Genomic DNA, 24531 nt, shown 5'->3' with positions numbered 1-24531 from the left:
CAGGGAAGAATTTCTTCCCAGTATCCCACCTAACCCTGCCCTCTGGCAGTGGGAAGCCATTCCCCCTTGTCCTGTCCCTCCAGGCCCTTGTCCAAAGTCCCTCTCCAGCTCTCCTGGAGCCCCTTTAGGCCCTGGAAGGGGCTCTAAGGTCTCCCTGGAGCCTTCTCTTCTCCAGGTGAACACCCCCAGCTCTCCCAGCCTGTCTCCAGAGCACAGGGGCTCCAACCCTCCTGACAGAAAAGAAGAAAAAAAACCCAACGAAAATTAAGAAAAAAACCCCATAACAAAAACATCCCCCTGGACTTTAGCTGAACAAACAGGCAGAGTAAAGAAGTTCATGGAAAAGATTTATTGCTCAGAACTGTCTGTGTGTGTGTGAAGGACTAGCAGGAGGCTCCCCTGCTCAGTCCCCCAGCTCATCCCTCACCAGCACAGGGAAGCTCCTGCCCCCCTGGCAGAGCTGGGTGTGGATGGCACGGAAGAGCCGGGCAGAGCCCTCCGGGCACGGGCTGGGCTCCAGGACAGGCAGCAGCTCTGCCATCAGCACCTGGGCAGGACAAGGGGGACACGTCACCAGAGCCAGCACACATTGCCAGGACTCCTTGAAGCGAAGTGGCTGCATAACAAGTGAAATCTAATCAGAGCAGTATGACTAATAACGTGCTCATTGATTGACAGATACTTTCTTTTGTCATATTTAACAAAGGCAGAGTTGTTCATCCTCTGCTCATGAGCTACACTAGCAGCCACCGTGTTCCCAGAGCAGTGAGATAAGTGGAGACGCTGCTCCTCTGCCACAGGGAAGGCCCAGCACTGGGATGAGATCATACCCTGCAAGAAGTTAAAGCTGGTGTTGGCTCAGGAGCTCTGCAGCCACACAGTGAAGTGCTCACTCACCCAGCAGTAAGTTCAAGCACTCAGGACTGTTCCTGTCACCTCCCAGCTAATCCAGGACAGATGGGTGAGTGGCCAACTTCAGCCCAAACGGGCTACAGGGGCTGCTAGAGCTGCCAACATTCCCTGCCCTGGTCTTTGGTCCATTAAGCCTAGCTCAGGATCTCAGCCCACCTCAGCTCAGGTCCAACACCACCCTGGTGCAGCATCATCAGCTCTGGGACTAGGACTGTGAGAGACAACTCAAGCACAGGTCACTTCCAATCAAAGGACAGAAGCTGGCCTTTGGTGCCCCACTCTTGAATTAAAGCTCAGGCAGACCTCCTCTGGGATTTTCATACTGCTCCACATATGTCTGCACAAGGACAGGGAAGCAGGACACAGTTGGTAATCTTTGGGAAGTCTCTACAGACATGAAAGCTACCTAAGGGGAAAGCTGCACATGAAAGAATGCTGCCCTGCTTTACTTCCTAAGAGAGATATCCTCTTTTCCATCCATCTGCTCTGCTCCTGATGTGTAAGAAGAGGAAACAGACCTTCACCACCAAAGAGAGTCTAAGAGCTACCAGGAGTCTCTGTAGGAATACTTAGCATTCCTCCATGGAAAGGCAATGGACAGGCTTGGCCCAGAAATAGGTACATCCTTTCCCAGGGGATTTATCTTGTATCACATCCACTCATTTCACCTGTTCCAACAATTTCACTTATCTTCACCCTGCAGAGCTGCTTCAGACCCTCAGAGCTCATCTACCACAAAACACCTATTTGGATACATGTGCAGAGGAAACTGAGTCAGTCAACAGAGCAGCAGGAATGTGGCTTTGGTCACCACTTCATTTTGGGCAGATAAAGAACCCAAAACCTTCACAATCCATAATTCAGGACTATAATGCTGAAGTCCCATTTGAGGACAGGCAACAATCTATCTTCAGCCAGAGGGAGGAGTGCAGCCAGTTATTAATAACTCCTCTGTGGCTTAGAAAAAATTACTTTTCCAAAGCCTCTATCATTCAGGTCAACAGGGGATGTGATTTCACAGATCTTCTCTGCCCTTTGCTGCTGGTTGAGAAGAACAAGTGATCTCTGTGCAGCAAGCTCTCTGCTCGGGCTGCTGAAGAAGCTGACACCTCCTACCCTGCTCTCACAGGCTCAGAATGGTCAAATCAAGATGAGCAGCACAGTGGTTTGAGGTTTAAAAGGAAAGGAAGAGAGAGCAGAGGAGTTCACTAGCTGGAGGTCACACAGGAGAGAATGACACAGTGGGTGCCCTCGTGGGACTGTGAAGGGCTGACAAAAGGGGCCTTCAGGCATTACCAACATCCTCCACTGCCAAATTCTTTCAGAACAGCTAAATAAAACCTTATCAGGAGAGGGTCAGACACATAAAGGCCTCTGCTCTGGCTCTAACAAAAAACAGTCAGTTCCATTCACCTACAAAGACAGCAAGGCACTAAGGGGACTTGGACAAGAGGCATAAACACAGAAACACGACTGGGGAACCTTGCTGTGCTGCTGCTCCCCATCAACACCCCATCCAGCAGTTGGTGCCCCACAACTGCCCTTTCCTTTCCCTGCTCCAGGAGCATTAACACTTTCCCAGACTCACCTTTTGTAGGGCAATCTCTTGGTGCAGCATTGACACTTGCAGCTTCAAGGCAAACAGGTCCCTCAGCTCCTGGAAGCTGGAGTAACACAGGAGAGGCAGAGCCAGCACTCCTGCAGTGTCACATATCTGTCCCCTGGCAGGGACACAGGCTGGGGAGCAGCTTCCCACATCCCCAGTGCAGTCTGGGCGCAGCCTCAGCTGGGACTCCAGAGCTGACAGGGGGCAAGAACAGGCAGGAGACGAAACCACACAAGTTAAATCTGTACTTGCAGAATTTATGATCTACTTACTGTTCCCAGAAATGAATGACTAATGACAGTGTATTATTCAGGGTAAGCTCCTCACACATGGCACAATCAGGACATCCTAAGCTATGGCATCCAGTGTCCCCAGCAGCTCCTTCCCCAGCCCTCCTGAACTGCAGCAGTTAAAAGCTCCAAGCCTCTCCTGAACACAGAGGGGTGGCACACAGATACCATGGCTTTGTTTGCCACCAGACAATTTCACGTGCTCCATTACCATTAAGGATAACCAGGAGAAAAATTACCTTGTCCACAGTGTCCTGCACAGATGGAAAACCACTGTTCCAGCACATTCACACCTGACCACAAACACGGGGACTGACTCACCTGCTCGAAGAAGCTGCAGCTTCTGCAGGCACTGAGCAACTGTGGTTTGCAAACCCTCCAAGGTCAACAGGCTTTCATACTCCCCTTGTAGAGAGGGAGGGTCTACAAGAGAAGCAAAGGAAACCCAGCAGGCATGAGCATACTGGAACCTTCCTCCCCAAACACCAGTTTCCAGAGCGGTGTTGGGTTCACCAGCCCTCATTTTAGGCAGGCAATGCTCCTGTCCCTCAAGTCCAGCACATGGCAAGGACACAAAACAGATGGAACTGGAGTCCAGACCATCCTTATTCCACCTTCTGCCCCTCCACCCCCTTTTTTCCTTCTTACCTGCAGTCTCAGCTTCCACATACTGCCTCAGACGGGAGGGGACATCCTGGAGGACCCTCAATTCCTCCTCTATCTCTGCAGGACTGAAGTCTGCCTTCGGTGAACAAAACTCAAACAGCAGCAGCTTAAGGAAAGTTCCACACCACCAGCTGAGTGCAGCATCCCTGGCCAGGCCAGCTGGGAGCAGGGACAGAGGGAACAGCCCAGGAAGTGGCATTGCAGGGGGAAGCTGAGGATGGCACAGCACAGCTGTGTAGGGCATGTTTGCCTTGTGGCCATGTTTGGCTGGATCAAGAGTTTTGTAAGTGCTCGAGAGCTGTACTATGAAAAACCCCACTTCCCAGAGACCCAGCTTGAAGTGCTGGTATTGGAGGCATTACTCTCTCCAGCTGGGAGCTCACTGTGGAGCAACTGTACCCGGAGCCTGCTGGGAAAGGATACAGTTGTCTGGATCCTCTCCATAAAACGGGCCCTTGCAGCTGCTGCATCTGCACTTGTTTGGCACAGATGACATTTCTCCCATGCCCTGAAAATTCCAAAGGGGCAGGAGGTGGAAGTTACACTCCTTTGTACCAGACAGTGTTCACACTGAGCCGTGACACACCAGTGTGACACATCAGTGCTTTAATTACAAGTGTCTCCATCACCCCCCTCTCTCACAGGTTATTTACTAACCATTCCCAACTCATTCCCACAGCTGGTATTAGATCAGCAAGGACACCCTGCAGAAAGCATTAGACACTGCAAAACACCTGTTCCCCTCTCCACTTGTTTTAAAGGGAAGGATTTACAGCCATCAGAAGCACATTTCCAGAAGCAGAATGTGAACTTGCAGTACATCCCTAATTCTGTTGTATTGCCCTGCCTATGTTCATGTCCCATAGGAAACACCAAATCTTCCCTTCCTTTCTTAGGAGTAAGTCACCTGCATTTCTGCACAGTTGTTCTGTTAGTAAAGGTGCACAAAAAGAAGAGCAGACAGGACAAACTCTCACCCCAATTCCTTCATATGCCAAACTTCCTCAAGATTCTCCTTTAATCCTTTTTTGGGGGGACAAAATGCTATGTTTGGCAGGCAGTATGCCAGCAGTGTGTCAGCATCAGGGATGCAAGACACAGGCTAAAGGACAGTAGCATGAGGAAGCTGGCCAGGAGTTCACACCAGAGTCCAGTTTTTTAAATAAAGCACTACACAAATAACAGCATTACCAGAGAGATGCATTTCACTTACAGAGTTCACCATCCCCATGGATACACAGTCCCCATAATATCCTTTACTTAAGAACTGGTTTAAAAAGCCAATCTCCCAAAATCTGCTGCAGTGAGAGCCATCAGGAGGAAGCTTAAAATAGTTCTGCAGTGCCTGACTGTCTAACTCATGTGCATGTGTCTTTTAAATCATGTTAGGAACATGCAGATTTCAGAAATACATTATGCAAAGAAGTGGGAAGATTAATGGAACAGGAGAGAACAGAAGTTCCCAGGCAAGATGCATTCCCTCTACAAGGGTTCTTTAGTGCAAAGGTTATTCTCAATCTGTCACTGAGTTGAAAGCAATAGTGAGAAGTATAAAATTACACCAGAGCGATTAGAATGCTGAAAGGCTCAATTTACAAGTGAAAATTAAGGGAATAAAGTCTTTACAACTTGCTGAAGGGCAACTAACAAACTGGTGGCTGATAAATGACAGTTCCCAAGAGGAGGAGGAATTCTTGAGGGCAGCACAAGGGGCTATAGTTAGAGTTAAGACAGGGTTTAAGCTTAACATCTGAATTAAGCACATAATGAGAAATCTGCTGAATTATGGCAAGATTTCTCAGAGTAAATGTGGGAAACCCTTCCAGAAGACTGGAGAATGCACCAGAGCACTGAGCTCACCAGAAACCCAACCACCTGCACCCTCACTGCAGGAACTCTGGAGTTGGCTCTCTGTAAGAGCTGAACAGCAGGAACAGCCTCAAACACACATAGCTGTGGTGCTTCCAGAGGTGTCCCAACAGGGCAGGGCACGGCTGTTTTGGGAATTGTTCAGTGGACAGGGTACAGAGGCACCCACCCCACAGGGTCTCCTGCCTCCAACAGGTGTCTGCTACCAGCAGAGGCTTCTGCTGCACTGTTAAACCCACAAATAAAGCATTCCAGTTCCTTCATGACTCAGTGAGCAAGAGTAATTAGCACTCTGAAAATAAATTCTAGCAGCTAGAATAACATGAGCACACACATCCTCAGCAAGAGCCTTGCAGGGCACTCCTCCTGCTCCCAGTTCATCCCCACACCCCACGGGGTCACTGCCTGCCCAGGAACCACCACCAGCCACGTCCCCCTACCCGGCCCCTCCTCACGGCCCTTAAGCAGAGGGACTGCACTAGTCAGGCTGGGCTTACCTGGAGTTCCTGGAATAGGCTATCCTGTAGGGAAGGGGGAGCTTCAGCTGGCATCTGCAAAACAGGAGAAGGATCAATCCTGGCTGCCAGGGAGCAGCTGAGCCTTGTCTTCCAACAGGGAAAATGATATTTTGTCAAAATCTGGAATTAATTTAGCTGCAATGGGAGATGTCAGCAACCCTGGAGACTGAATCCACCACTGCCTCCAGCTTGTCCTCAAGGAAGGAGGCTCAGGCTCCTCTCTAATTTCTACAGACATCACTGAGCTGACCTGCGGGAGCTCCTGCATCCTGCCACCAGCTGTCAGAGGCTCATCCAAGGTGGGAAGCTGGGAGCAAAGCCCTGACACGGCTGAGAACAGGCATGGAAACAACTTGTTCAGGGAAGCTGGTCTGCCCAACCCTGCTGCTCTACCTGAGCAGGACAAGGCAGCTTTGCTTAGCACCACATCACACTCAAAGAAATGGGAAAGGGACATTCCAGCTTCCATTGGAATATAGTTCTTAACCCCGAAGTAAAATAATCCTCAAGTTGTAACTACAAAAACAAATGGGTTGGCAGTTATTAGTCACATGCAGACTAGGAACCCAAGGCCACAGTTGAGATTTTAAGTACGCAAACATTTGAATCCAGATCCCTGTTCCCCCAGCAGCTGTCACTCAGTGTCCTGTGTCCCTTCCAATGCCAGTGAACAGGGATAATTTCCTTCCTGCACAAACACAACAGTCTGGGTTGTGGTAGCTGAGAGATATTCCTCAAAATTTTCCTGGGACATCAGAGCTGACCTTCACCGTGTCTTTAAAGCAAACAGTACACAGAAAAGAAATTCTTTAAACAAGACAGACTGGCCTGAATGCAAAGCCAACATTCCAAGTATTATTTTGCCACTTTTCCACAGAGAATCTCAGTAACATCCACGTCATAATCCTTCCCATACCAAACACTTGAAACAACTGCATTCTAGTCCAGCCTGATTTGTGTAGTTACATGGGCAGTGTCTTACAGGTTAACCCAGATGCCATCACTGCAAACAGCATTGGGCACCTGCTTTAGAGAGAGTGCAAATTCATGCATTATGTATTATCACTGTGTAAAAAGAACAAATAAAAAATCAATATGCTATAATAGAAAGTGCACTCAGAGGAAAACTAAGGCTCAAGAAAGCTCTACAGAGACAGCTTTCCATAACAGTCACAGGGGACTATGAAATACCAACAGTCTTAATTGAAAGGCTTTCAAAGTCCCAGCCATCCAAGAAGAAGCCCTTTAAATTAAAACCACTTGCTCAACCACAGTAAAGGCTTTTAAACTGTACAGGATGCTTCCTCTTGAGAGGGATGGGAGGACGGTGAAAGCAGGCTGGGGCCCCAAGGAGCAGCAGCAGCCAGCAGGGTTTGGAGATGTGCCTCTGAGTGTCAAGTGGAACACGAAGAGAGGTGCCCACCTCCCACACTCACCCTTTTTCCCACAGGGTGCTTGTCCCAGGTGAGAGGCTCCTTCCTGATGCACCTGCAGTGTCCTCCTTTTTGCTGGACTCTCCCAGGAAACCACAGCTTTTCTTCCCTGCATCAAATAACTCCTGGCCAGCAGCTATTGAGTTCTTTCCCCCAGCTGAATCCCCCACAGAAAAACTTTGCTGCTCATTTGGGGCAGATTTGGACGAGCCAAGTGTCTTTTGGGGTTCAGCTGGAGCACAGACCTCTGTGGCACTGCCAGTTGCTGTCCTCTGACTCCCTCTTTGTTTTGAAGCCACCCCTTTTGAGGAGCTCTTCCCAGATGTCCTGGGACCTTGAGAAACACATCTGGCTGGGGCTTTCCTTTGTGGTTTCTTCACATCTGGGTCAGTCCTATAAGGGGCTCTTAGCTGGTATGCAGAGGGCTTCTTTGAAGAGCCAGGCTTTTTGCTTCCAGTTCCCACCTTTGTGCTCTCAGGAACATCCTCAACAGGTACAGGCACCTGCTGCTCTTCAGCCTTCCTGGCAGCAGGTCCCTCACCTGCCAATTTCTTTCCTGTAGCTCCCGGGGCCTCTAATGGACTTTTCAAGATGCTTTTCCTGACTTTCAGTGCCTTCTCTAAGGCCCTGTTCAGCAGTTCCAGCTCCTCCAGCTCCTTGGGTGAAGGCCTGTTCTCTGCAAGAGGAGACGACACGTCAGAAAGTCCAGCCCTGGATCTTGCCCATCTGTCTCTTCACCAATCTGCTTTGCCATGTACTACAGAAGGGAACCAGACACGATGAATGGTGCAGGGGGTATTTTTTTTGGCTGTGGGAGCAGCCAGTGATCAGAGGATGCAGGCAGGCTGCAGGAAGCCTTGAACACAGGATGGGTGTGAGCCACAGAAGAGAGTTCTGCAGAATCAACCTCAGCAAGTGACAACCCCACACCTGGGTCAGGCCTAGAGACACTTCACCACCGACCTGGATTACCGAGGCGCGACTCCAAGCTAACTCCAAGGAGGAAAGTGGGAGGGAAAAGGCAGAGGGGGGGTTAAGTGGCAGAAAAGTGGAACGGCTCCTAACACCGAACCTGGCTCAGCCCCGGTGTGACCTGAGGGGCTCTCGGGCCGGGGGAAGCGCTCACCGTGTCCAGCGCCGGAGCCGGGCTGCGGCTGCTCCTCTTCCTCGCCGCCCCTGGGGGAACAAACAGCGCCGGGGCCGGCGATGTGCTCCGGGACCCGGCCCCGCGGCTGCGGGACCAGGCCCGGGGGCCGCAGGGTGTGCCCGGGGCCGCCCCGCACTCACCACGGCCGCAGCAGCGCCCGGCCCCGCTCCGCCCGCCGCTCCAGCTCCCGCCGCCGCTCCGCGCCCGCGCCCAGCGCCGCCCTCAGCGCCGCCGCCGCCCTGCGAGGCCCAGCGCGCTCAGCGGGGCCCGGCCCGGTCCCAGCCCCGGACCCGGCCCAGCCCGGCGCCCCCGCTCCCCCCCGGTCCCCGCTCACCGCCCGCCGCGGCCCGCGGGCAGCATCGTCCCGGCCGGGTCCTGACGGGTCCTGACCGTTCCCGCCGCTCCGCCCGCGCTCCCTCCCTACGGCCCTGCCAGGACCTGCGGGGAGGGCGGGGCGAGTCCCGCGCGCGGCCAAGGGCGGGAGCGGCCCCGGCCCCGGGGAGGGACCGCGGGATCCTGGACAGCCCGGCCGGGGATCGCCGTGCCTGCCCGCGGGATCCTGGACAGCCCGGCCGGGGATCGCCGTGCCTGCCCGCGGGATCCTGGACAGCCCGGCCGGGGATCGCCGTGCCTGCCCGCGGGATCCTGGACAGCCCGGCCGGGGATCGCCGTGCCTGCCCGCGGGATCCTGGACAGCCCGGCCGGGGATCGCCGTGCCTGCCCGCGGGATCCTGGACAGCCCGGCCGGGGATCGCCGTGCCTGCCCGCGGGATCCCGGCCCGGGGGTCGCCGTGCCTGCCCGGGGGTCTCGAAGGGTCCCGGGGGTTTGCATCGGCAGAGAGGCAGATTTGTGGTTTTTTTGATGGAGGAATCTGCCCTGTCCTGCGGCTGTGAGAGCTGCCTGTTGGTACCGCTGGGATCCCGACAGGAATATTGCTGCGAAGTCCTGCAGTTCCCCAGAAGTGCCCATAGCTGGCACTCGGCGATGCCAGTTCTGGGCAGCCGAGCAGCAGGAACCCAGTTCTCCCCTTTGCACAGCACAATGAAAGTTAGCAGAAGTTTATAAAGAAGGAAAGAAGTGGTTCTTTGCTTTCGAGGGCTGAATCTTCAGGCTGAGATGCCTGTGATTCTCTGCAGCCATTCTTCTAAAGACAAAAAGTTCAGAATTACAGGCAACACATGGAGACAGGGCTTTCAAAAAACCTATAAAATATTACAAGGTTGGCCCCATCTTGCCCCATTCTTGCAACTGTGCGTGAGTTCACTGTCAGAACACTGTGAACAGTTCTGCTTCTGAGGCATGGACCAAGATAGAGCCCAGCTGGCTCTTCCAGGGCTGAGCGGGCTCAGCAGGGCTGACAGGGGGTATAAGACACACAGAAAGTAGTTTAATCAGCAAAATCATGAGCTGCAATGCTGTGAGACCTCGGGGAGCAGCAGTGGGACAAAAAGAGCTCGTTTACACACAGCTGCTTCTCTAGAATCATAGAATATTCTATGTTGGAAGGGATGCACAGGGATCATCAAGTCTAACTCCTGACCCTGCCCAGGACACCTAACAATCTCACCCTGTGCCTTAGAGTGTTGTCCAAACATTCCTTGAGCTCTGGCAGCCTTGGGGCTGTGCCCACTGCCCTGGGGAGCCCATTCAGTGCCCAACCACCCTCTGGGGGAAGAACCTTTTCCTAATATCAAACTTAGCCCTCCCCTGACACAGCTCCAGCCGTTCCCTAGGGTCCTGTCCCTGGTCACACAGAGCAGAGATCAGAGCTGCCCCTCCACTGCCCTTCCTGAGGAAGCTGCATGCCCTGATGAAGTCTGACTTCAGTCTCCTCTTCTTCAGCTGAACAAGCCAAGTGACTTCAGCTGCTCCTCATACAGCTTCCTCTCTAGACTCTTCACCATCCTCCTTTTTTCCAATACCTTCAGATCCTTCTCATATTGTGGCTCCCAAAGCTGCAGCCAGGGCAGGTTGATTCCTGCAGCTGGGACTGGCTGAGAGATGAAGTCCCATCACAGCTCCTGGAGCCACCAGCATTGCTCAGGAGGGCACAGCTCCTCAGACACCTGCATGCTGTTGACATTTAAGTAATTAAAAACAACCAAAAAAGGCATCAGGCTGCTGTAATCTGGGAAAGTCACCTGGGGCTGGAACAGCACTACTGACACCACTACCTTCTGCATCAAGTCTCTGTGGTTTAGAAGTGCTGAAAATGACCCCCAAACCCCAATGATCCCTTTGTATTGAAGATGAACCAGGCGTGCAACCCCTCCTGAGCCTCTGGTTTTAGCAGGCAATAAGATTCCTACTAAAGGACAAGAAAGCTTTATACGAGTCCTTTGTTGTTGTTCTGCACTTTGCTGGGAAGAAGGATGGGTGACTGTCTGCTTGTTGGCTTGGAATTAAGATCAGGGTGAGGCAAATGCTGCTGCCATCACAAAATTAGGAGTGGCAGCATGGCAGGAGGTGGGGAGGGTGAGGCTCTACCTGCCCCTTCCAGCTGCAGCAAGAGGTGGTTAAACCACGGGGTGAAACCATGGCAGAGGTGCTGGGGTGAGGTGATAATTAGCAGAAACTTCCTGACAGAGAGAAACCCACTCCACTGCTGACACCCAGGGCTCAGAAGGTGCGACACTGACACTGGGCATCACAGCCCAGCTGCTCCCACACCCCTATCCCACTCCCTCCACACCTCTGTGATGGGTTCCTGCTACCTCACATTCTGAGGAGTCTTGCAACAGGGCAGCTGCTGGGTAAATCAGTTCCTACCTTCTCTTGTGGGTGGTTGGCTTCCCAGTAGATCATGTGGCAAACCAGCTGAGCAAAAAGGCCAAGGTGTGTGTATCTGACTGTCTTCACTGACAGCAGCTTGTGCTAGAAGAGGCAAATGCAGCAAAGAGCCGTATTCTGTTAATGTAGCAATGAGACCCTGCCCCAGTACAGACCTATTCTGGCCCAGTTGGCCTAGGAGACATTTGTGCCAGGGACTGGATTTTAAGCTAACAGAGTCTAAATGTGTTTCTACCTCATGATATTGCTTGCTGAGGAAATGCTAGGTACCTCAACAGGGCACACATGCTGAGTAACCTTTCAACTGGTGCAAATTACTACTTAAAGATTTAATTACAAAAGATATATAGGTTAAAATACCCATGTGATGTACAAGGGGCAGTGGCTGGTAGTCACAGCTCTGCCAGCAGTTTATTTTTGGGACCTGCAGTGAAGAGGCATCTTGCATAGGTGAGATGTAGCAGAAGTTACAGTGTCAGCACTCATTGTTCAGGCTGACATCAGGTGATGTTCTGCAATACATATTTCTTTTTTACTGAGAGTCCAGTACCCATAGGCTGATAAAAATAATCTTTCAGGCCCTGGGATCTCCTGCTGGGTGTCTTTGATAGCTCTGTCCATAGCCCAAGGGTAAAATGCAAGGAGGCATCACACTTCAAAGAACAGCAAGCAGGAAATAAAAAGAAGCAGGAGATAAACTTCATCACTAATAAACCTCCCCACACTTTTTTCTGATGTTATATTACATCAACTTCCTTCTCCCGTGTGCTGCCCATGGAGAACAGTGGTATTTGCTGAGCTGACACAGGAAAATCCTCCCTGTATATACCAGGATGTCATAGTTGAACCTCAGCTGTTCACTCCTCCCCAGAGGGAGGGAAAGAGAATCATTAAGGGCAAAAGTGAGAAAACTTATGAATTGAGATAAAGGCAGTTTAATAGGGAATGCAAGAGCCACACAAGCAAAGTAAAACAAGGAATTCATTCCCCTTTCCCCTGGGCAGGCAGGTGTTCAGCCACCCCCAGAACAGCTGGGCTCCATCACATGAACAGTTACTTGGGAGGGCAAAGGCCATCCCTCTGGATGTCCACCCCTAACTTCTTCTTCCCCCCAGCTTTGTATGCTGAGCATGATGCCAAATGGTCTGGGATGCCCCTGTGGTCAGTTGGGATCAGCTGTCCTGGCTGTGTCCCCTCCCATCTCCTCGTGCACCCCCAGCCCCCTCGCTGGCAGTGCTGGGTGAGGAGCAGCCGAGGCCTTGAGGCTGTGTAAGCCAGGCTCAGCGGTAACCAAAACATCCCTGGGTTATCAGCTCTGTTTGCAGCACAATTCCAAACAGCCCTGTACCAGCTACTCTGAAGAAAATTAACTCTACCTCAGCCCAAACCAGCACAGGGGTAATGTCCTGTACAAACCATTCATTTTTGAGTCAAGGAAGAGGAAAATCTCCCAGTGTTCCCAGTGTAAGCCTGAGGATGTTGCTATGCTGCTGGAAAAATACATAAATATCCAAGATCCATCTTCAGCTCTTCTTGTCATTTCTTTGGAGCAAAGATTCCAGGAAATGAATCTGTAGGAAATACAGGTTATAAATAGATTCCCAGACCCTGTATCTTGCTGCAGCCAAAATCCCTGCAGAATTCCCATGGCTATCAGCAAGATGGGGTAGGAAAGGACAGCCTGAGTAACCTGGTTTAGTAGAAGGTGTCCCTGTACATGGCAGGGGGTTGGAATGAGATGATCTTAATGCTCCCTTCCAACCTAAACCATCCTGTGATTCCATGCTTCTGTGTGACATGTCCTGGAGAGACGATGTTCTGTGGCACTCAGTGGCAGCTCAGCTGGCAGTGAAGGGTGTCGGGGTGCTGTGGGCACACTGATCTTGCTGGGGTTCCCAGGAGTTCAGCAGCAGGTTCCCAAGCTGCAGGCCACAGGCTACTTGAATTCATAAAATCATAGAATCATAAAATCATTGAGGTTGGAAAAGCCCTCTAAGATCATCGGCTCCAACCATTAACCCAACACTGCCAAGGCCACCACTAAACCATGTTCCCACGTGCCACATCCACATGTTTTTGGACCCCTCCAGGGTGGGGACTCCACCACTGCCCTGAGCAGCTCATGCCAGGGCTGGACAACCCTTCCAGTGAAGTAATCTTTCCTAATATCCAACCAAGACCTCCCCTGGCACAACCTGAGGCTGCATCAGCTTTGTAAAACTGGTTCACTGAAAATGCTGAGAGCATAGACACTCTTGCTGGGAAATACTCTGTATCCTCACCCTCTTCCTGGATGTTACATTGGATCAGCCCTCATTGAAATTAAATGCAGAGGACAGTGGAAGTCTCCCTTCTGTGAAACCATGAAATAGGTGGGGCTACAGTGTGTATCCAAGTTGGAAAAGAGAACAAAAAAGTATCAGTGTATACTGTTTTATATTACAATCCTACATGTGTATTAATATTGCTGACTATCAGAATTGGCACACATTAATTACCTACTTTCTGTTTTGAAAGATGGGCAGGCAGTATTTAGAGAACTAGATGAGCAAGGAGGCTCCAGGTAGGGCAGGATGCCTCTTCTTTCAGCAGCAGAACCAATGTGCAGACATAAGAAGTGTAATTTTCTCTCTGTTGAGGCTACAAAGAGAAGTCTGCTTATTCCCTGACACTCCTAGATGTCAGAAAAACTATTAAAACTGAAAAACTATTAAAACTGCTGGAGACTCTGAGTTTGAAATCAAATTGCTTCAACAATATGTTAACATAAAATATGTGTTAATGATACTAAAGATAGGGTGGAGTTTCAGTTTAAGTATGCATTAACATCTTATATTTTGGGCAGCTGCATGTAGTGAAATGTGTATAAGCCAGGCAGGTATATTACAAATGGGTATTTTTGTTCAAATCTATCTAGAAGTTTTTGCATCAGTTAAAATGAACCAAGATATTAAATGTTAAATTTAAAAAATCCTTTCATACAAGACAGAGTACTTGGGTTTGAGGTAGGAAGATCCAGAAGAAAAGGGAAGGTCTTTCTAAATGTGGTCTCCTGAGGCATGAGTGTCCAGCTTGGGGTCTGGGTTAGGAGAGAACTCAGTGTGGGGAATGCAGGGCTCTGGCTGCTGGCTTTCCCTGCTCTGTGTTTCCTCAGGCTCCAGGAGCTCTTGTGCTGGATGTGGCTGCAGCTCCTTCACCAGGACACACTCACAGGACGTCTTCTCTGTGGGGACCAGGGGCAGGACCCAGGGAAGGGCTGGAGCTGTGTCAGGGCAGGGTCAGGTTGGATCTCAGGAAAAGGTTCTTCCCCCAGAGGGTGGTTGGGCACTGACCAGGCTCCTCAGGGCAGTGGGCACAGCCCCAAGGCTGCCAGAGCTCCAGGAGGGTTTGGATGATCCTCTGGGGCACAGGGGTGTGAGTGTTGGGGATGGGCCTGTGCAGGGCTGAGGGTTGGACGTGATGATCCTTGTGGGTCCCTTCCAGCTTGGCATGCCCTAAGATTCTGTGAGCTGGTGGGATGAGCCTTGTTCCAGAGGCTCTGACTTCAGCCCTGGAGCACAGAGCAGGGAGGGGAGGATCTGCTGTCCCACAGGAATCTCTGCCAATGGCAGAGGCCGAGGTGATCTCTGCGCAGGCTGTGCAAATCCAGGGCGGCTCTCAAGAGATCCTGCTTGGCCATGTGGGTGGAAGGAAGTGAGATACTGTGGTTTGTGGGGAAAATGGTGTTTCAGCAAGGAGAGCTGGGCTGTGGAGTGAGAGCTGGGGAGAGGGAAGGCTTTGAATCTGGAGATTTGGCCAGGGTGTTTGGAAAACATCTGCAGCAATTCATCACCCAGTCCCTGTGAGCACCACGTGCAGGAGTGTTCTGCCTCTGCTGTGTTACTCTGCCAGTGGTTTGTTTGATGTGCTGCAGTAACAGGGTCTTTCCTCCCATGTCCCAGTAGAAAATGATGCATTTAACACATGCAGGTTCCCATAAAACCAGGCCAAGAGTTTATAAACCACAGGGCAAGCTGTGGATTAATCCCACAGCCAAGGAATGAAAGTGTTAAGGATCATCACATTAGCACATCTTCAAAATCCTGATCCTGGGCTGAGGTCTTAGTTCACACCAAATGAAAGCCATGCCCTCGGAGGTGTGGGACAGGGGAAGGCCCTTGCCCAGTTGTTTGTGGAAAGCCCTCATAACACTAAGGTATTTATGGGGCTGTTTTGCCCTTGAGGCTTCTCACTACCTGATTTACAGTCTGGGAAAATGCAGCCAAATGGAAACCTGAGGGATCCTTCCTTCTCCTCCCTGCCCCCCACCCCTGCCCTGACCTTCTCACAGGACAGAATGTTGGGAAAAAGAGGAGACCTGTGGGACAAAGAGCACCCACCCATTGACCAGAGCCTCTCCTGCCTTAACCAATCCTGCTGGCAAGCATGGCTGTGAGATTTGCACAATCTCTTGATGCTCTGAGTGTTTGCACAGCAGCAGTTAATTCCCTGGGAAGTGCAGCTCCTAGGGATGAGGGCTGAACTCTGGGCTCATCCACTGGAGGCTGCGGATACCAAAGATTACAAGGGTTAAAAGGAAAGAAAAAAAGAAGCTATCAGCAAAACTCATGGGAAAAAAACACCAGCAGGAATGAAATGCAAATATCTGAGCTGTGGGGAAGGAGGTCTCTTTTCCACAGTTTGCCAGGGAAATAACACTGTGTAGTGTCTGGTACCCCGTGCTTCTGCTGTTCGCTGTGGGTAGAGACAGGGCTTGGTGTAATCACACTTGTGACCCTGAATTCCCTGTCCCTCACAGAGCACACAGCCAGCAGCCTCTGGCCCATGGTGGTGTTCATGTATTCATGAAGCTTGGAAGGGAACACAAAGGCTGGGGGTGGTGGGAACATTGGCCACGCCAGTGACTCACTTGGGATGTGACCACGAGCCTCTGACAGCAGCGAGCTCATGCTCGGGCTGACTCTGAACTGGAGCCCTGTGGAGGATGGAGAGGAGCAGGGGCCTTTTCTGATTTCTCTCAGAGTTGCTGGTAAAGTGTACAACAGACTTACTTTCTGTCTTACACTATAATATTCCTGGATAACAGCTAAAATGGTGTTGGCTGCTTCTTGGAGAAAGTTCAGACAAGGGGGTCCGTAGCTCAGAGAGGCACAGCTTCCACTCAAGCACATTTAGGTCTATTCCCAAATGCCTGTTTTCCACCTGAAGAAAAGAACACCAAGCCTTTAACATTGACAGGACCTACATTTCCCTCCTCAGTGTGTTTTGGGCCAGCACAGTGAGGGTTGTTTTGCAGTGGATGTTTGCCCAGTGTCTGTGCAGGGGATGGAGGAGAGCACAGATGGGCTCTCCAGACATGCCACTGCCCCTGCCAGCTCTGGGGGCATCTCACCAAGGCCCCACAGCCTTCTCTGCCCAAAGCCAGCAACTGGGCAAGCTGGGAGCTGCTGCAGGAGCCCTTTTTGGTTAATGCCCAGGCACTGAGCTGCCTGCTGAGGGAGGTGATGCCTATGCTGTGGTGAGCAGGGCCTGGTGTGACTGTGCACAGTCCATTCTCCTGTGGTACAGAAGATTAAAATGGGTAAAAGTTCAAAAGTTTGGAAAAAAAATGTGGTGCAAGGTGCAAAAGAGGAGAGAGCTGGCAGTAACTGTACAAATAGATCTGCTTCAGTGGTGACTGAATTGGAGCATAGACTGAGAAAGGAAAAACTCTGGATATTCCTGTATCCATGTAAACAGAGATCCAGAGTCAGAATCCACCTGGCTCTGACAATAAGCCATGGCTTTATTAATTGCTTTTCCTCACTGCTCCTTAATTATTTTCCCTGTGTAGCTTATAACTAGGAGCCAGAGGAGAAGGGAAACGCCAGCTCTGAGTCTGGGGTGTGGTGACTGAAGCTAGAAGAGGTTGCAGTAATATATTTAGATTTTACTAAAGAGGTTGACACTGTGTCTCAAAGTCTTCTGCACAAAACTGATTAAGTCAGACTGTATGTGAAAGCTGATGATGGAAAAGACTGCATCAGGTGGAGGAAGGGATCTAAATTTCTGCAGACATCACTGCCAGATTAAGATTTGATTAATCAATTCAGATTAATGTCATCTTCATCTGCTGGTCTCAGACAAGACCTTTCAGCTCCAGGCCATCACATCATCTATTGCAGAGGTAAGAGCATTTGATGAGCTCCATCCTGCTCCCTGTGGGCAGCAATCAAGCTCAGAATCGAGCTTGTTGTTTCCCTTTATTCAGTTTCATCTTCCTCTTCAAGAATTCAAAAATTACTGCAGATCTCCATGTGCTGGAAATCTCCTTTTCATTACTCCTGAACTTGATTTAAGACATAAGTCGGAGTTTTTCAAGGCACTTGAAGTTCACTTACAAATTGAGCTGTCCATTTTGCATCTCTCTGGGGACATTCAGCTGAAAGGGAGCAAGAATCTTTCATATATAGCAGTGTGGATGTGCAGACACGTGCATGTCATCTCTGGAAGGACTTTGGATTCCTCCTCATGTCTCACACTCAGTTTCTCCCTCACACATCTGCTCAGAGCTCATCCTTGTATTCACTAGTGAGATTTGTGCTAAATGACCTTCCCCTTCTCAGCCTTGTGGGGAAAGTCAGCACTATCAGAGTTCCAGCTCAGATCTTTTCAGAAAAGTTCCTATCTGCTCTTTCTGATGTTACAGAAATAAAAATTCCTTTCTTGTATCATCATTTTAATGCCTCATCTCAGGAAAAAAAAAAATTAGTGGTGGGAACCTGGAACATCTTGGAAGGGTTGTTGTTTCCATACCATGTCATCTGCCCAAAGCAGGAGTTCTTCATGTCTTGAACAGCTCCATACTCCTATAGTATCTCCACTGAGTGCATGGAGAGACGGAAATTGGGTGGTTATTGGTTCCATGGAGGCAGCTCTATCAGCCTGCAGATGAAAAAGTTGCTCCTCTGTGCTTTGGAGCAAGGACTGATAAGGAGCCATCAGAGGTGCTGTCTTGAAATCAGCAGCTATGGCTTTTACAAGTCAGCTTTTTTAAGACGGGCCAGCCATGGAGACTGTCTTCCACAGCACCCTAATTTCCCCAGGCAGTTTGGTCATGCCCAACACTCTGGAAGATCATAGCAACTTTGAACAGCTCTTGTTTCCATCATATTAAATCAGAAGCATCATTCCAGTGGGCAGCACTGGATCTGTATCACACTTGGCTGTGAAAACACAGGTGAGTTCCCTGTGAAATGGGTATTTGTCTTTATAAGGGCTGAACCCAGCCTTGGCCTGAATGAGGAAGGCCTGGTTCAGCTCCTGTGAGGAGAGCACAGGCATCAGTGCAGAGCTGCTGATGGGGTGACTGAGATGGTCTCCAAGACCCTGCTGCTCCCAGTACATCCACCTGTACTTCATCAGGGAATCACAGAACTGTTTTCGTTGGAAGAGACCTTAAAGATCACCTTGTTCCAATCACCTGCCATGGGCAGAGATGCCACTCAGTAGATCAGATTCCAGGAATGTGTTTTACCCCCTTTGTTTTCGGTTTTCTCTCGAAGTTGAGGCGACAAAGTAGTTCTGGCCTTACAACAGGGAGTCATTTAGTGGCCCTGGCCTCCATTCAAATTCAAAAGCTGCAGATAAGGGCTGATTATGACTGTAGTGATGTGGTCTGGGAGATGTTCCCCTGACAGTGAAACCACCTGGAAAAAGACTGATGAGAGGTATTAGAAACTGGGAATAAAAAATTTTCTCTGTGCCAGGTGAATTCAGCTTTAGCAGGAGCTGAAGGCAAGAGGGAACTGTCCCAAAGCTATGGTTCTTTCCCTGAGCCAGGAGAACGGATGCATGCAGTGATGCTTTTGGGTGCCTGTGATTTTCTCCCGTGGTGCCCTCCCCTGCCAGGCATGGAAGGTGTCAGTGCTGTGTTGGAAACTCACTGCACAGGCTGTGGCTGGGTTTGGGGTCAAATGAGTCAGTTTGTGTGTTCCAGACCTCACATGGCTGAAGAGTTAAGCAGGAGGATCTCAAAGTGAAGTGGGAGTCCAGAAAGGGAGGATTAAGCACCTGCATGTTGGGGAGATGCATAAGTGAACCCAGGGATCAAGTAGCTTGGACACAGCCTGAGAGTTTGTGGCCTGGCAAGAAGTACAGATTATCAGGACCAAAGAACTGCCTGGACTTGGTTGTATTCAAGACTGACGAGGATTCTGCAGCTCTCATTCCATCATCTCTGAGGCAGGAATCTCCCAAACCACTACAGGGACTCTGCACCTGGTCCCATAGCCCTGAAAGCCCTCCTGGGCCAGATCCATCCCCCTGCAAAACCATGTGCCAGGCTTGGTTGGGCAACAGGTTGCAGGCTGTTGGGAAATGAAAAAAAAAGCCCTTCTTCTTCTTGGGAAGGAGGAGTGTTGAGTTTATCCCAAGTCTGTGCTGCAGATTACAAGACATCTTAACACTCTTGAGCTGTCAGATGGCATTTTTAATCAACCTGAACTTGATTTTTCAGAAATTGTTAATTACACTCTCCAAGCAGAAAGCACAGGGCTTTGATCAGTGCTTCTCAAAGCAAGTATCATCCTTTGCTGCATCTTGTATCAGCTCATTAGGAGCTGCCTTCATTATAAACCCAGCTCATTAGCTGTGCATGAAGTCCTGGACATGGAAGCCTGTGAAGTAAGAGGGGAGTTAGACGAGGTTCTGTGGCTGGGTCTCAAACCACAGACAGCATAAACATAAACATGGTTTATGTTTTATAGACACATCAACATAGTTTTTCGGAAGGAGGCCTTGTGGGGAGGCTGCAGCCACTGATGAGCAGAAGGTAAGGCCCAGCAGCTGTCCCAGAAGTGAAGTAGGTCTATCAAAAGGGATGATTTGTCATTGTTTCATCTGCAACTCCAGGCTGGGTTTAATAGTACCTGTGTTTGAAGCACGATGAGCAGGAATGCACATGCACCGGGTTTCTTGGAGCTGAACTGCCAGGCAGGATTTGGGGGTGCACAGTGTCAGTGTTGATGTCAGTGTTGTTGGCCAAGCTCATCACACAGACTGGTGCTTTAAAGCAGAGCTGGTGTCTTGATTCTGAAAAAGCAACACCTTCCAGAAGACTTGTCCATGAGGCTGCCCTGCCATCACAAAATCATTGCCCTTCATAAGCTTATAGAGGACTGGAAAGGGAGAGACTTTCAGTGTTAATTATAGCTCATTTTTCTGGTAACCCACTGTTCCACAGCAGATTTAGAGCTGCCTGGAGGGACGTTAAGAGCCACTTTGTCCAACTGTCTGGAGAAGTGATCTAAAATAGAATAGTGTGATGGTGGAGTGTCATGGAGGCTTATGAAATTGAGACAAATAATGTATTCAAATGAGATTTATTTTATACACCAGTTAAGCCAGATTAACTGAATTTATTAAACCAATTAAGCTTCATCAACATTTGAATACAGATTTATGGTGTCCAATGGAACTGGTGCTACCTGACTGATTTCAGAATTCTTGAGGTTTCAAAGGGTAACCCAGAATGAGCAATCCCTCGCCCAGTGGGGTGAGGATTCTCAGCCTCATGGACTTCCCTGGGGCAGCACCTCAACTCAACAGGAGAGTCCCTGACTGCAGACCTGCTTGCTGTTCCAAGGAGGACCCACTCACCTGACCCCTGGCTGGGCTCCATCCATAGCCCAGTCAGATCTGATTTGTGGTCAAATACGGTCATGTTAACCCTCACTGGCTGGGGTCTGACCTTCTGCCCCCCCAGCCTCCATGGACATGTCATAGGGGTTGGCCATGACTGGCCAGACTGGGGTCAGTGGCAGGGCAGCATCTGCAGGGTCACAGTCCTGCAGGGAGAAGGATGCTCATGGCACCATGACACATCCTTGCAGCAGCCTTTGCTCCCTGCTAAGGCAGAGTGGTCAATCACAGAATCACAGAATGGTTTGGGTTGGAAGGAACATCAAAGACCATCTAGTCCAACCCCCCTGCCATGGGCGGGGACACCTTCCACAAGACCAGTTGAATCCAAGCCCTGTCCAGCCTGGCCTTGGACACTTCCAGGGATCCAGGGGCAGCCACAGCTTCTCTGGGCAACCTGTGCCAGGGCCTCTCCACCCTCAGAGACATTAATTTCTTCCCAGTATCCCATCTAACTCTGCCCTCTGGCAGTGGGAAGCCATTCCCCCTTGTCCTGTCCCTCCAGGCCCTTGTCCAAAGTCCCTTTCCAGCTCTCTTGGAGCCCCTTTAGGCCCTGGAAGGGGTTCTCAGGTCTCCCCAGAGCCTTCTCATCTCCAGTTCTCCCAGCCTGTCTCCAGAGCAGAGGGGCTCCAGCCCTTGGAGCATCTCTGTGGTCCTATTGAATAGCAATATTTGATGCAATCTAAAATCAATTAAGCCAAAAAGCTCATCAGCATTCCTGCCTTCCTTCCACTTGTCCTGAGGCCTCTGCATTGCTTGGCTTTCAGGATACACAGATTTTGGACGTCCAGGCTGGGCAGCCGTGCCCTGCTACCATTCCCCTCCTGGGCTCCTCCCCAGAGCAGCTGTGCAGCATCAGGAGAGCCTGGGGCAGAGTCAGGCCAGAGGGGCAGCCCCTGCAGTTTGCTCTGCTCCAGGTGGGCAGTAGCACGTCCCAAGGGCTGTGAAATGCACCCAGCAAAGCCTTTCAGCCCCCCTTCCATCCACACCCAGTGACTATTGACTGCACAGCACCGTGTGGGTCAGGACCTGCCCTCTGTGCAGTTTGAGGGCTCAGGCTCAGTCTCTCCAGAGAAGCTGCTCAGCCTGAGTGAGGAGCCACTTCCACCCCCCAAGCCCTCTCTTGGAGCCGATGTTCTGCATCAAGGCTGCTCTCGACTGAGAGGGGAAAGTGTTTTCCCTTCCATACCCAGAGCACGCCTCGAGCGTTTTGGCTTGGGAGCTCAGCTCATACTGCAGGTCCTCTGCCAGATGTGGGCTTATCATGAGGTTTTTTCTGTTTAATCATACAAAGAAAAATGCATTTGCTGTTCTCAGCAGACAGTTTCCCTGCAGTGTCTCTTTCCTTGTCCTAGAGTATATTTTCCCCCAACTAAATCACATGGTTTACTTTGTGTGTTCGTGTTTTGCCAAATATGAAGTGTGAGAATGATGCAGTTTTGGCGACAGACAGATGAGGCCCTGCTATTCCCAGCCCAAAGATTAATGCTAACACAGGGTTTCATGGATACTCCTTGGGCTGCCCATCAGCTCATTTATCTCCACTGGTAAATCCCAGAAGCCTTAACCTCCAAATCACCAGGCAAAGCCTCATGTCAGGGGCATTGCTGATGAGAGGCAGTCACATAAACCCTGGGCTGGCAGCACAGGCTGATGATACACATCATCACTGGTTGAGTGTTCTTAGAATTTTTTCCCTGGAATTAAACACTCCACGGCCCTGCAGCATGGCAGAGGGATGTGCACAAAATACCAATGGGAAGAACGTGGCAAATTTGAGCTGTTCAGTGCCTGAATTTAACAGTATGTTATATAGTTATATATATAACTATATATGTATATAGTATGTCCCAGGCTTAACACCCTGTTGTTTTGTCCAGGGAGGCACTGTGTCCCTACCTTCCCCTGGTTCCCAGCCCACCCTGCAGTGCCCGTCAGCTGAGCATTGCTGAGAAAACCCCATCTAGCCCCAATGACTGGACAAAGCCAGTTTTTGGGCTGGCTGAGGGGGCTGCATAGAGAGGGCCTGACCCTGCTTCCATCTGCATTGCCATAGACTGGTCTGGGGCAACACAGCAGGAACTGAGAGCAAGCTGCAGCTCGCTGTTGTTCAGCACTGAGCTGCAGGGATGCAGTGGTGGCAGGGATCTGATCCACATGGCACTGGCACACAGGGATGTGCAGCCACAGCACACAGAGGTGCCTAAAGGCACTCACCCAAACCCATCAGAGCTGTCTGCCCTGCCTGTGCCTCAGTGCATGTGAACACCACGAGGGGCTGAGGTGGGTTTGTGTCTGCAGGTGCCCCAGACAGCAGGCAGAGGGGTGCAGAGGGGCTGGGGACTCCAGCTGGGAAGCATTACCAGCTCCAGCTGCATCACCAGTGGACAGCAGGGCAAGTGGTGGAGGGGAAGAGAAATGATCAGCAGGGATGGAGGGAACACAGGGAAGAGCAGCAGCCCTCAAAGAGGAGTTTGTAATGATGGCAAAGCACCGTGGCCCCTCGGTTCTCTGGTTTCTCTTAGGAGAGCAGGGATCCCCAAGCCATCAAAGCTCTGGGTCTGGCACATTGCTTTGATGCACTTCAAATCCCACATTGGAGCCTGTGAAGCAGCACGTGTGCTGCCTGCAGCATCCTGTCTCTGTTCACCAGCACGGTGGATTCGCATGACCTAAAATGAGCATCTGGCTTGGGACAGCGTTTCACTTTCTCCAGCCATCCTGCTCTAGCAGATTCCACCAGACTCTGAGGTTAGAACCGTAACCACTTAACTAAAAAAAGCAGCAGGCCGATTTCCAGCGGGTGGAGTGCGTGGGGCTGTCACCCTGCCCGTGCCCGGGGGAGGCTGTCACCCTGCTCGTGGGCTGTGTGTGGGGCGCGGGGTCTGTCACCCTGCCCTGCCCGCACTCGCGGGGGCTCGAGGGTGGCTCGGGGCTCCGGTGTAGCTGCCGGTGCTCCAAGCGCTCCCCTTGCCCTCCGGCGGGCTCGGCGGGCTTTGCTGCTCCCGGCACTTTGCACAGCGATTTCAAACCGGTTTTGTTAAACTCGGGAACAAACCGCAACGGAGCAGCGAGTTCCCGACCCAGCCGAGCCACGGTAAGCGCCGCTGCCACCGCTCCGGGCAGGAACCCCCGGCCGGGCCTGCGGACACGCACCGGTTCCCATCGCATCCCGGAGCCCTCCCCGGGGCGGCGGGACCGAGCTCCGGGCCGGGCGGGTCCGTCCCGGCCGAGCATCCCGGGGCGGGGCGGGCCGGGCCGTGCGGCGGGCGGGGGTGGCTCCCGGGGCCGCCCCTCCGTCCCCACCGCCCGTTTCCTGCCCCGGGCCCCGGCCGGAGCGCGTTCCCCCAGCGGTACCGGGACAGAGGGACGGCGGAGCAAGTGAGAGGCTTCTACCCCCTTCTCCCCCTTCCTCCCCTTCCTCCGTGGTCGTCGGGAGCGCAGGGCTCTGCCGCGGGAGCCCGGGAGTTGCAAAACATCTCCTGACTTTGCAGCACGTTTTAATTTTTTTTTCTTTTCCCTTGCCTTTTTCCCTTTACACTTGGAGTAGCTGATTGTTTAGGAAAACACGAACTGCAGGGGTGGGATTACTTCATGCTCTTGCAATGCTGTTTTGCC

The 24531-nt window shown here is 51.2% G+C and overlaps 1 protein-coding gene across 1 annotated transcript; it reads right to left on the bottom strand.

The window, feature by feature from the left end:
- Nucleotides 1-330: 330 nt before the first annotated feature.
- CUNH16orf59 (chromosome unknown C16orf59 homolog) lies at nucleotides 331-20935 on the bottom strand. Its single transcript, XM_017808667.1, has 10 exons — nucleotides 20872-20935; nucleotides 8582-8879; nucleotides 8421-8470; nucleotides 7298-7970; nucleotides 5841-5894; nucleotides 3898-3982; nucleotides 3457-3565; nucleotides 3130-3231; nucleotides 2501-2712; nucleotides 331-547 (listed from the first exon to the last, which is right to left on the bottom strand). The coding sequence occupies exons 1-10, from the start codon at nucleotides 20933-20935 to the stop codon at nucleotides 404-406; spliced, it is 1791 nt and encodes a 596-aa protein (XP_017664156.1). The 3' UTR covers nucleotides 331-403.
- Nucleotides 20936-24531: the final 3596 nt, after the last annotated feature.

The sequence above is a fragment of the Lepidothrix coronata genome, unplaced genomic scaffold, assembly GCF_001604755.1.
Source record: "Lepidothrix coronata isolate B3197 unplaced genomic scaffold, Lepidothrix_coronata-1.0 Scaffold24, whole genome shotgun sequence".
Taxonomy (NCBI): Eukaryota; Metazoa; Chordata; class Aves; order Passeriformes; family Pipridae; genus Lepidothrix; species Lepidothrix coronata.
Note: the sequence above shows the minus strand (reverse complement) of the source record. Positions and strands in the feature narration are given on the sequence as shown.

Excerpts from the sequence above, each read along its gene's own strand:
- CUNH16orf59 (XM_017808667.1), bottom strand. The coding sequence starts at position 20,935 with ATGACCGTATTTGACCACAAATCAGATCTGACTGGGCTATGGATGGAG. Across the intron at positions 8,880-20,871 it reads GGAGCCCAGCCAGGGGTCAG|GTCCTGGCAGGGCCGTAGGG; the intron begins GTGAGTGGGTCC and ends CCCTCCCCGCAG. Across the intron at positions 7,971-8,420 it reads CGGCTCCGGCGCTGGACACG|AGAACAGGCCTTCACCCAAG; the intron begins GTGAGCGCTTCC and ends CTCCTCTTGCAG.